General features: G+C 38.7%; 2 protein-coding genes across 2 annotated transcripts; both read left to right on the top strand.

Moving 5' to 3' along the window:
* Positions 1–48: 48 nt before the first annotated feature.
* LOC306962270 (nuclear receptor-binding protein-like) lies at positions 49–5,975 on the top strand. The gene is made up of 18 exons (XM_079555377.1): positions 49–180; positions 644–912; positions 998–1,120; positions 1,230–1,331; positions 1,452–1,541; positions 1,615–1,655; positions 1,746–1,840; positions 1,914–1,997; positions 2,231–2,289; positions 2,853–2,951; positions 3,023–3,155; positions 3,236–3,326; positions 3,415–3,465; positions 3,682–3,817; positions 3,882–3,935; positions 4,010–4,073; positions 5,186–5,241; positions 5,360–5,975. Exons 2-18 carry the CDS (start codon positions 688–690, stop codon positions 5,417–5,419), a joined length of 1,563 nt encoding a protein of 520 aa, XP_079411503.1. The 5' UTR covers positions 49–180; positions 644–687; the 3' UTR covers positions 5,420–5,975.
* Positions 5,976–8,210: 2,235 nt separating this feature from the next.
* krtcap3 (keratinocyte associated protein 3) lies at positions 8,211–11,685 on the top strand. Its single transcript, XM_079554883.1, has 6 exons — positions 8,211–8,311; positions 8,802–8,986; positions 9,285–9,344; positions 9,415–9,612; positions 10,869–11,003; positions 11,482–11,685. The coding sequence occupies exons 1-6, from the start codon at positions 8,296–8,298 to the stop codon at positions 11,551–11,553; spliced, it is 666 nt and encodes a 221-aa protein (XP_079411009.1). The 5' UTR covers positions 8,211–8,295; the 3' UTR covers positions 11,554–11,685.
* The last annotated feature ends 1,289 nt before the right edge of the window (positions 11,686–12,974 follow it).

The raw sequence follows: 12,974 nt of genomic DNA on the forward strand, positions 1-12,974 counted from the left end.
TGCGTTTTTTTTTTTTTTTTTTTTTTTTTTTGAGTGCACCCATCGCCCCTCCCACTGCTGGCCGAGAGAGAGACTGGAAAACCCAAAAATTTATGGTCACTTTCTCCAACAACGTTTGCTACCTCTGTTACCAAACATGTAAAGCCAAGCAAACTGTGGTGCAATGCTCCTGTGTAAACGGTAACATTTTCTTTTTTTCATACTAAACTTTACACTGAAAGGCCACTTTCAAGTAGCTCGTTAGCTCGCAAAGTTAGCAAAAGAGTGCAAGACTGAACATGCTAATGTTGGCAGCAATACACACCTTTTAAAAGTCTGTAAGCTACTTCACAGCTAAACCTCACCTTTACATCTATGGGCGGACTGCTTTATCGTAAGTTGTAAGTCACAAACCATTTATCTGTAATAATCTGTGTGATTATTTTTTATGTAAGTAGCTCGTATACATAAACTTAAACTACAGTCTGTATTTCAAGCCTTTAATCCTTTTCTGTTGTGTGTTTAGATAGTCATAAGTTCTATACACCCTCAAAGCTATCCTTAATCTAATATCTTAGAATTATGCTCAGATGTAAAATTGAGTGACCGTCTAACCAGCCCTGACAGGGGAAGAGACATAAATACCACTTGTTGTCATTTGCAGTTCACTAACCTGTAAAGCAAGTGAGGCCTTCAAGTGCTGTCATCATGTCAGAAACAGAGGAAAAAGGAGGGCCACCTGCTGAGGTCAACACTGGGGAGTCTACAGCAGGACACGTGTCCAGCACCTCTCCACTGCACGGTGGCATGTCTGTGACTTCTCCTGTGGTCCATCCCTCCACAGCTGTTACTGAGGATGAGGACGAGAGTGAGGACGAGTCCTATATCCTGGAGGAGAGTCCTTGTGGCCGCTGGCAAAAACGCAAGGAAGAGGTACAGTGTATTATAGCAACGTGTGTATTGATCGTTATTTGTACCTTACGATAGAAAAAGGACAATCTATTTTCATGTGTTACAGGTGAATCAGCGTAATGTTCCTGGAATAGATGCTGCTTATTTGGCCATGGACACAGAGGAGGGTGTTGAAGTAGTTTGGAATGAAGTCATGTTTTCGGAAAGGAAAAACTTCAAAATCCTGGAGGTGAGCCAAATGTTGTGCTTGTATTGCATGAAAAAAGATTAAGACTGTAATTTACCCTATACAACAATATATTCTTGTATGCAATTTGTTTTGTCATATCAAATTTCAGGAGAAGGTGAAAGCAGTGTTTGATAACCTGATCCATTTGGAACATGCGAACATTGTCAAGTTTCACAAGTTCTGGGCTGACACAAAGGAGAACCGAGCTAGGGTGAGTTTATGAGCTAATCACAGAAGCGATATTCATAAATGTAGCCAATCTCTTATTGTCTTATTGTAGCATGTTAGAATGTATAGTGAAGCTGACTTTGCTACAATTGATTGTTGTCAGGTAATATTCATCACTGAATACATGTCATCTGGAAGTCTGAAGCAGTTTTTAAAGAAGACAAAAAAGAATCATAAGACCATGAATGAAAAGGTGCTGCCTTCTGTCACTATCACTTTTTGCTTCTGGTTTACGATGAACTGAATTCATCCTTGTATTGTAATAGGCATGGAAGCGCTGGTGCACACAGATCCTGTCTGCTCTATGGTCAGTTGGAGTGATATAAGCTAAAATATGGCTGTCATGTTTCAAGGGGGAAATTAATGTTTTCTGTATTCCTATGTATGTTTCCTGTAGTTATCTTCATTCCTGTGACCCACCCATCATCCATGGCAACCTCACGTGTGATACTATCTTTATTCAGCACAACGGGCTCATTAAGATTGGATCAGGTGCATACAGTTTCTGTGTTCTGATGCCTGGCACTGGCCTTTGCATTTACACATCTGTTGTTGTTTTTTATAGTGGCCCCAGACACCATTAACAACAATGTGAAAACATGCTACGAGGAAAAGAAAAACCTGCACTTTTTTGCACCTGAATATGGAGGTAGTTCACAAACAGTCATTTATATTAGTGTTATTTTATGTTTCTACAGAAATATGTTTAATAAAGCAATAAATGAACATATTAATAATATTCTAATGAATAAAATAACAATAATTCTTCACTAAATGATCTAATGCACACACATTTCAAGGGTTTTTCCTGCATAAAAAGTTCCACAATGCACCTTTTAATACGATATTGACTCTAAATGCACATTTGTTTGATTTTTGTAGCTGTAGATGATGTCACCACAGCAGCGGACATCTATTCTTTTGGCATGTGCGCCTTAGAGGTAAAGCTTTCTATGACATTTTTATTAGGGCTGGGACTATAGACTTTTGAAACAATACATAGAAGCGATGTGATTAATGAGGAACTGCAATGTTTGGCCCAGAATGAACAGAAAAAGAAAACGAGAGCACAAGTTGAATTTTCAAACCCATTGTTATGTTGTTGTCAAGTATTTTTGAAAAGTGCATTGGCACATTGAATGTACTTCCTGATAAAACAAGCCTTTTCTCTTTTGTGACACCAACAGTTAAAAACATTTGTTTGCCTGTAACTGAGCTTGAGTGAGTTATCTAACACAAAATGCTTGTAAAATAACAAGAATGCTCATTTTAGAAGTATTTTATTTTAGCAGACCAAGGACAGTGGTGCCCTCTCATGTCCTGCCAGAGTTCTTGGCCACTGACTTTAAAAGCAGTGGAGCACGGCTGCCTCATTAACATGTTTGATGTCACTAAAGTTTTGTGATTTGGGGTTTCCGATACATGTTTCGCAGCAAAACCATATTGCAAAGCAATTTATTGTCTCAGTCCTTATTTGTGTGTATTATAATATTTTGTATTACAGATGGCCCTTCTGGAGATTCAAGGAAATGGAGAGTCTACGCATGTGTCTCCGGAGGCTATTAGTTATGCTATACAGTTACTGGAGGACCCTTTACAGAGAGTAAGGCAGTTTGTTTGTATCAAACTGTATATTTTAAGTCTACATGATTTCACTTTTGCGTTGTTTTGTAGGACCTAATACAAATGTGCCTTGAGTGTAATCCCACGACACGACCTACAGCCAAAGAACTGCTTTTTAACCAGGCTTTGTTTGAAGTGCCTCTGCTGAAGCTGCTGGCTGCACATTGCATTGTTAGTCACCAACGTAAGTACTAACACAAGTACTAACATAGTTTTTATTAAAATGCATTGGTTCATTTTCTTTTATACTGAACTCTGCTTTAGATGTGATCCCAGAAAATGCTCTGCAGGAGATTACTAAACACCTAGATCCCAACCTTGTGATTGCTGAGACAAAGGAGGATGTACAGCTTAAGTATGAATCTCACTGCAATGCTACGGAAGTTGATTGAACAATTACTATGTACTAAAGAAAGTAACCAGAATTGTTGTGTATACACTAGGTTTTCTCAGTTTCCTGCACTGGAGCTTGATAAGTTTCTTGAAGATGTGAGGTAAGAGTTTAAAAATGTGTACTGTGCTGGTTTAATGCAAGTATAGACATCTCAGTGCATTTTTGTAAAGTTCCACATGGGGGCAGCATTGACCTACTTTTTCCTTCATTCAACCTCCAATTATTTATACATTTCATACAGCACTGGCTTTACTATAGTATAGTATAGGCGCAGTTATTTTCTTTCTGTGTTATGACTTTGTGCTGTTTTAATTAGGAATGGGATTTATCCAATGATTGCTTTTGGACTGCCGTGCCCTCAACCACCACAAAAACAGACCATCAAATCTCCAGTCATCATTCCTTTGGTTAAATCACCAACTCCTGAACCTACAGAGCTTGAGACAAGACGGGTATGTAAGAAATCAGTTCACTCTGTGTTTTGGTTTTGTTTTGGCCCTAATTAAACTCTTTTAGGTGATTCAGATGCAGTGTAATATTGAACTGAACGAAGATGGAGCAACGTATCATGTAAGTGTTTGTCTTCACTGTGATTGTGTATTTAAATTCTTTCAACATTTGTCACATTATAATTCTGTTTACAGCTGACATTGCTGCTGAAATTAGAAGATAAACTCAATAGACATCTAAGCTGTGACATGTTACCTCGTAAGTAGTGCTTCTTGATGATGCCTGTGTTTTAAATGCTGATATGTCAAACACAGTCTCACATTGTGCCTTTCGCAACCTCTGAGGCCTCTTTGAAAGTGAAACTTGGTATGGCATCACTATTTACTGTACAGCACGCAGTACTATATTAGGGACAGAAACTGAGACAGTTGAGAGAAGTGTGATATTTTAGTTATTTTAATCATTTTAGACGTGAACCTGAGCATGATCAAGTAGTCTGTCCATCCGACCACCACTAAATGTAAAAGAAAAAAGTTTTAATTTGGCCTCTGTTTGTATTACATCTTAATCTGATATCTTTTTTTGTCACCTAAGCAAAAATATTTTCAGATTTGATATGAAATGTGTAAACACAATAAACTGTACAACTGTAAGACTTAATGTGCACATGTGCACACAGGTATGGCTGGCATGTCTAATGTTGCAGGCGTCTGGGGAATGCCTGGCCTCTGGAAGGCTACAGCTGACAGCTGTCACCTCCTGTGTCAATATCTGACCATCTTTTCCCAGGCTTTCAACCCCCTGTCTCCTGCTCGCACTCTCACACGTGCTCACACTGGACATAGCACAGTGCAGCTTCTGAATCTTCTTGTTTGGCCTTTATCACTGTGGTAGATTAACTATGATACAAAATGTTGCCAGCAGTTGCTAATCTCAGTCTTGATTAATCTTTGACCTTTGCACCTGGGATCTGTGTGAGTCAAAGAAATGTATGACATACATTACGCTCTTCACTGTAGTTATCAGTTTGAGAGATAAAACCTGTTATATTGTCATTGCTAACTCAAGAAGAATGCTCATGTAAAGTAACATCATTAAGCCTTTAATGTGAAAATTCAAAGAACAAAGACACGCTTCAACACATCTGGTTGCTTTTGAAGTGTACAAGTTTAAACACAGTTCTCTTTCATTTGGATTCTGCCTAAATCCCCTAAACTCTCGCTTTTCCTGCCAAATGACACGTAGTTTGGCAAAGCAAAAGCTTCTATGTTTATAAATAGTTTAGCATGTTCTTGAGGTTTTTTAAATGCCGATCTGTAAAGTATGACGAGTGGAGGCTCTGCGGTGATTCTTTTTGGTGTGCGTTTCAGATGAGAGCGTTCAAGAGTTGGCCGTAGAGCTGGTACAACTGGGCTTCATCAGTGAGGTGGGTGTTTGAGATTCACTAATGTGCTACTGAGTGGAAACAGGCAGAAGACAAGTGTGAGGGGGAGTGATGTAATGATTCTTATCCTGTATGTAACCGCAAATGTAATTTTCCACAGATGGACCAAACTAAAATAGCAACTCTTCTTGAAGAAACACTGTCTCAAGCTCCTCACTGAAATCCCCTTCGGTTCAGTCGTATTTATTTTGTACATGCATTTTCCAATTGTATTAAATCCTCTGGTGCTGTGACCAAAACACGTTCCCTTTGGCCAAAAGAATGTAGCTTTCTATCAGCACAATAGAAAACTGACAACTTATTTAAAAACGGTAACCTTTACGAGTTTCTGATCCACTTGGAGATCAATCAACTGAAATGTGAATACTGCATTTTACGTCACAACACATCACCCCCTCCCCCGATAAAAAGAAACACCTCCCAAGAGACTATTTGCACAGTAGTAGTTGACATATCGCTGTCAGCTGTTTTGTAACTTTATAGAAATGTTACATAAGTGGATAATTCGATGACAATTTAAATGGTAAGGAGAAAATGTTACTTTGAAATACTGTGAACCCAATTTTACTGAGATATTTTTTTATCTTGACCTAATACTCCGTTAGTTTTATTTCATTTTAGTTCTCCATAATGCTGCCTTGTGTGATTCCATATGCCGTCTCATTAAATTTATTGTAAATTATAACCTATTTTCTGTATAATGTTAAAACTGGACATGGCATGACACTTTGTTTACAGATTCATTTTTGTCTATGTAATGCATCCTCGAGTGTTCTGAAAGGCGCTACACAAGTCAAACGTATTATTATTAAATCCCAACGTCGGCTACAGTTTTGTTTTGTAACGGTACTTCACAAGGTGGCAGCATTATTTATGTCTTAAGTGTTTTATGTCTGCACTTGTCGGGAATTATCTGTAGCACATTCTTTTCCCTTTTATTGTCTAATCTTACTTTGAACTTGCAAACTTGAACCATGTATTTTATTTCTTTCTTTTTGCCTTCATAGTATGTATGTGCCAGTTGCTTGTTGTACTGTAATGTGCCTTTAAGTTTTGGGAAGGGTGAGATTGTAAAACCCAAAGGCTTAAATGAGCAACACGCACACACTCCCTGGCATCCACCTTGATGAATATAGCATTGTCTGTTTTTAACTATATTTTTTTCCATTTTATATTTTAAAGGATAAGGGGAGCTTGGCACTTCATAAAAAAAAAGTATCTTTTTTTTTAAAAATCTTCCATGTTATTTATGGCACGAATGTCAATACTGGCTGTATTCATTTCTGTGGTGGGTACTTTCAGACAGTTTGCAATGCATTCTGCTCTTATAAATAAAAGTGTGAAACTATTTACTTGTGTGTTAAGTGCGCTATATTCAAATCAAGGCAAGACACTGCAGAAAAAATGCTCTTAAAGGTTCACTGTGCAACTTTTTAAGAGAAAAAGTTAATTGTTTTTGCTGCGGACGGACCCTCTCAGCAGCTATAAAACAATTGATCCTGGAGCGTCCTAGAGCCCACTGTGATGGAAAGTAAAGGTGCCACGCTGATCACTCGTACAGCCACTGGGTCACCACCAAGGCAAATACGCACAAGTGTCAATATTTTTTCATATAAAAGGTTGCATAGTGCACCTTAAACGTGTAACTTCAGCTTGCAAATTCACAGCCCATCTTCTCTTTGACTGGAAAAAAAGGGTCTACATCTGCACTTAGAGTAGCACCAGCAGACTCCAAATTTCATACATGTTGTAATTGATAAAATTGTGTTTTTTTGTTGTTGGATTTATTGCTGTGGCGGACTGGCCATATGTCCATTCTGGAAGAGCACAGAAGGGTCACTGGCTCGAGGGCACCGGTCCCGCCTCAACCGAGCTTTACCCAAATCTAAAAGCTAAAAAGAAAAGCATCAAAATAGTGAGAAAAAGAGGATAAAAACATGGGAAAAACACGGACAAAAAAAAACACAACTGAAAATGAATGGAAAAAATAATTAGAAATTCAAATTCAACAAAGATGAAACAAAAACTCAACAAAAGCGTGACAAAAACTCAACAAAAATGTGACAAAAATTCAACAAAAATGTGACAAAAACTAAATTGTGACAAAAATTCAACAAAAATGTGACAAAACTCAACAAAAATGTCACAAAAAATCAACAAAAATTCAACAAAAATGTCACAAAAATTCAACAAAAATGTGACAAAAATTCAACAAAAATGTGACAAAAATTCAACAAAAATGTCACAAATATTCAACAAAAATGTCACAAATATTCAACAAAAATGTCACAAAAATTCAACAAAAATGTGACAAAAATGAAAATAATGAAAAAGAAAAAAAAAGATACAAAAGGTGACACAACACAGCAACAACGCGAGGAAAAAGGTCAGTTTTGTGGGTCTTAGCTTTCAAATGAGGTGTTACACAGCCAAAAGAGGACAGAATGCATTTGGTTCAGGCGGGTGGTAAGAGGTTAAAATATGTATTTGTGGAAGTGTCACAATTACGCTCATTTGGGCCAGGCTGGTCAGAGTCCAGGGCTGTTTTTCAGTCCCAGTCCGCCCCTGATTTATTGACAAAAACAAAAGACAAAATAGGCTATCGAGGTATCTATTTGTAACACATTTTGCATTGATTATGTCAACAAAAAATGCCATAATTAATCTACATTTCTGTAAACATAGACAATTTTGAAGTACCTTATCTCCATATGAAACATTAAATACAAAACAAAAATGACCAAAGAGTCTCATTTCTTTCATTATCTTACAACTAAACTCTTTGTCTATTCACCTGCCGTCTTGAATTTAGATTTACAATGGTCGCCTTGTCTCAGACCTGATTTGTAACCATAGATTTAGTAGAAGTAACGCGTCTGGACACAGTGCGCTGTACAGGTGTAATTACAGGTAACTCCCGTGACGTCACTCCGGAAGTGGAGGAGAAGGACCTCCGCACAACAGCAGCCTGGCGGACATTTGCAAGTCCACACTAAAAGAAAGTAATTCAGCGAAGATAGCTCAGTCTTTTCCAAGATGTGCAAATTGTTCGGTAAGTAAACTATTTTCACGCGTAACTAGAAAAGTTTTGATATTTGCTGCAATGTTTTGGTTAAAAGTGATGAATGAATTGCTCGTGCTCGGAATAAGCAATCTGTGTAAGATCTTTGGCACTGTGTGTGTGCTGATCCTCTAAATGTTGAGTTATCTGGTTTAGAGTTATAAAGTTACAATGTTACCGGTTTTACCACCAACAACATGAAGCAGGAACGCTTTACTGTGCATCAAATGTAACGCACTTATTCATTGCCCAATACCTCACCCATGGCATGTTTGTAGACAAAGTGGTTGAAATATTCGTCTTGCCTACATAAAAAATGAGCAAAACTAGAAAATCAATGGATTTCCCTAAGCCTTGACCAAATTAATGAGCTATAAAGTTTTTTGCTACAGAATAGGCTTTGGTTCATACTTGTAATTGCATATACCTGTCCAATGGAGAACTATGCAAGTCTTGACATTGTATGACTGTTTCTCCTCAGATAAAGAGAAAGGCCCAGGAAGGCTGATGAAGAAGGGTCTGACTCTTATCCTGGTCGGCCATATTAACTTCATCCTCGGGGCCATTGTCCACGGTAGTGTCCTGAGGCACATCTCCAAACCGGGGCAGCGCGTCACCACAGAGTACACAGTGGCCAACATCATCTCTGTCACATCTGGACTGTTGGTATGTCATGTTCGATAATGTTTTGCTTGCACTTTCTCATAAGCGAGTCTAGAGACGAACAAAGACGCAGCTTGAAACCCGTTGGGCAATATTGTTTATGGCTCATTACTTAATAAGCGAATTCATGTGGCAAACATAAAATGGAACAATTATTATGATTATTTCTTTGTAGAAGGTTCATACTGTCTTCTTAGGTTAAGAATATTACAGGTTTGTTTCTTATAGGATATAGGATAGGATACTATAAGAAACAAACCTGTAATATTTTGATTATTATTATGCTTTTTACATCTTTCAGAGCATAGCCGCCGGGATTATTGCTATTGTGGTGTCCAGGAACCTCCGTGTGGTGAAACTGGTATGCCACAATGATTATGATTATTAATTATTATCGTCTCAAATAACATCCTTGTGTATTTTCTATCTAGCAAATAGGTCTTCTAATCACATCCTTCCTGAATGCCTTTCTGTCCGCTGCCTGCTGCGTTGGGCTCCTCTTGGCCATCGGTATCACTGTTGCACACAATGGCCAGGGTCTGATGCAGGGCTGCAACAGCACTGAGGTGCCAATCAATGCAAGGTCACCCGTCAGTGCCCGCTGCCCGTTCGATACAACACGGATCTATGTAAGTGTACCCGCATAGCAAAGAGATACTGCCCAGGCATATTGAACTTACAAATAGTGTAATTCAATGATAAATTATTTAAAGTGATTGGGGTTGGACATCAAATATCAATCGATGTGAACAGAATCCGCCATGTTTGTTGCAAGAGAGGTCTAAGGCTGAAGAAACTGATAATTAGTTCCTTCAGCCTTAGACCTGTGTCAAACTGGGCATAGACTCTTAAAGGAACAGGCCACCGTTTTTGCATACTGAGATATGTTCTTAGCTTAGACAAGTTGATGCGTACCTGTCTGCTCTTAACGCATGCGCTCAAAAACACGCAATTGTTGTTAGCATTTAGTCTCTCCTCCTCTCCTCATGGACCCAAATGGGGGTGAAGTTAGAAGCGACCAATCTCCTCCACGTCTTCCCTATTTAAATATGGTTATGTGAGCGTTTACACGATTCAAGTATAGTCACACAAAATTAAACGTGTCTCTTTTTTTAAGTGGATTAAAAGGGGTACTATATTGTAAGGTGTAATAATTCTCGGGAGTACTTTGACGTCCGCACAGTAAAGTTGAACCTTTAAAGGGATATTTCAGGATTTTTGACATAGGGCCTCATTTCGTAGTTACCTAGTTAGTGTTGCTGATTTCTGGAGATATTTTTTTTTGTAATTCATGCAGTTCTTATGTTTGAAGAGTTACGTGGCTTGTGCTAGTGCATTTCTATGGTATCAGCTACACTGCATTAAAAACAGTCTGACACACAGTGCACCTGAGGCAAATCACTTATAAAACCAGACTAACAATATAAATGTTTGTGTCGATAGAATAATTTTTGGAATATAACTGACCTTGCATCATATGAATGATCGCATTTAGAGGGACTATTTTCTAGCAGATCACTCCGCCGCTGCGTAGCTTAAACAACCACGAAGCTGATGCAGCTAAAATAGAAGGCATTTTTAATTCAAAATGGTTCAAATTAGTCTATCGACACAGACATTTATATCGTTAGTCTGGCGTTATAAGTGATTTGCCTCAGGTGCACTGTGGAGCGGGTCAGACTGTTTTTAATGCAGGCTAGCTGATCTCATTGATGATATTGCTGATATTCAGTATGCAAAAACGCTGACCTATTCCTTTAATGAATTGATATCCCACTGCCCAGCACCCTTTACGTAAAAGGGGTAGCAAGAGTAAAATTCTGTAATAATAGTACGTTTCATGCATCAACCTCATTTTGTCACTGTCCCCGATGTTATGGCTCAGGACACCACATTGGCACTTTGGATCCCATGTGCGGTGTTGTCCGCAGCTGAAGTCGGCCTATCGATCTGGTGTTTCATTGTTGGGCTGGCTCTGAGAGGCTTTGCCCCATGTGGAAACCACTATGTCAAAGAGCAGGTGTGTGTCTGTTTGTCCAGCAGTCAAATGTTTCTGTCTGTGTAGCAAAGGGTGTGTCTGGACTGCCTTTTTTTGTTCCTTCTATTTCGCTTTCAATCAAGGTGTGTCTTTGTAAAGAATGTAAACCCAGACTCCAAAATAAATAAATCTTTAGATGCTAGAAGCCAAAAGGTAACACTTGAAAACAAATTAAATTTCCCAAAATGTAACACTAGTCTGAGCCTATCTACAATCATAGGAACTTTATTTAATGTGAAATCATTGAAAATGTTCTCAACCTGTTTTCAAATAGACACATTTATAAAAACCGAACCTTGTGTCTCCTCTGTAAATAGTTGGCAAACGTGTCTATTTTAGTATAACATCTGCAATTGTTTGTATGCATATGATTAAGAAAATGTGCCCTTTGTGATGTAAAATTACCCCAGGAAGAATAATACTAATACTAACTCACTTTTCTTTTTCTTTTTTTCCACAGCTGGAGGATGAGGCCAAAGCAACTGGTCATAGCCAACATCTGATTGCACAGTCCACGACTCCAGATGCCTGAGCAAATTATTACACGAGTTATAAAGTATTTACTTTTTATTAATTTGTATATTCTAAAGTACATTTCAACAAAATTATGAAAGTTGTGAATGAGGATTTATTTTATTTTATTATAAGGTTAAATATGTTTGTAATGTCTGTGAAAAGACCTATTTTCAACCAAAGTGGAGTATAGTTAAGGGATGAATTTTCATATGAAGGATGCCAGTATTAATGTAAGATTAATGCTTTTTAGCAAGTTGGCGTTATGTAAGAGTGTGTTTAATGTATATTCACTCCACAGCACTGCACTGGACATATTAACACATTAATGCAGATTTCAATTTGCTGCTCATGTTGTCGTTTTTTATATTTGTTTAAAGCCATTTCAGTCATATCACTGGAGACAATGACACGTCGAACACATACTGTAATAGTAGTAATGTAATTGTGTGAGTTTTCTCAATAAAAGCAAAGTCCTGGATTACTGCCTGCTGTGTCTGCTGATGGTATTTGTGCTTGTACAAATCTGGATGAATGTCAAGTGGGGTCACAGAGCGGGGTTAAGGCAGTTGTCTAAATGGGACAGTGTACATTATAGGCCTACAGTAAACCTATGCACCGCCCCTCCACTGGCCCCAGAGCTCTGACAGAGAAGATCAGATCAACCATGAAACTGTTAATCTAGTGCTCCGCTCAATCGTGTGGAAGAGAATCACAGCACGCACTACTTATCCTAGAGCTGTACTATAGGATAAATATTGACACGAAGAGGACTGATATGATGACAGATTATCTGTGTGGCCATTTCAGCCTAAGCAAAATACACGTGACTATGACTTAAACAGACTACGTTGTATTTAAATAAGGATAAATACTAAGCACATTTTGAGAAATAATTACGCTGGCTGACTTATACTACCAAATTGTAAAATGTGTCCCAAAAAAATGTTCACGTTTTGTAACAGACTCCTCATAATTGATGCATCATGCACCAAGAGTTTTTGCATGATTTAGTAATATTTTAGATTTTCCGCTCAAATCATCGATCTAATATAGAACCAACACCTCCCAGTGTCTCGAGGGTGAGAGGGAGAGTAAGATAGGGAGAGAGGATGTGTGAGGGTGTGTGAGGGTGTTAGTGAGGGGGAGAGAGAGAGGCCAATTTTGTAATTGCTGCGCGCGGTCACGATAGATGCGCGCCCCCGTCATGTGGCTGCACGCGCTGCAGGGAACCAGCTGCAAACATTTATCCGCGACACACTGCAGCGCACACAGCCCACCGGTGAAGAGGACACGGCAAGCGGACACTCAGCATCTGTGGTAAAGCCACTGAAATGTGTGCATTACAGGCATCATTGTACTGAACTGTCGCGAGGTAACCAGGTCGACCGAAAAAGTGTATCGGTAACAGCGCGCCACTTGGCTCAAGATTCTCCGGTG

This window comes from Gobius niger, assembly GCF_951799975.1.
Source record: "Gobius niger genome assembly, chromosome: 4".
NCBI lineage: Eukaryota > Metazoa > Chordata > Actinopteri > Gobiiformes > Gobiidae > Gobius > Gobius niger.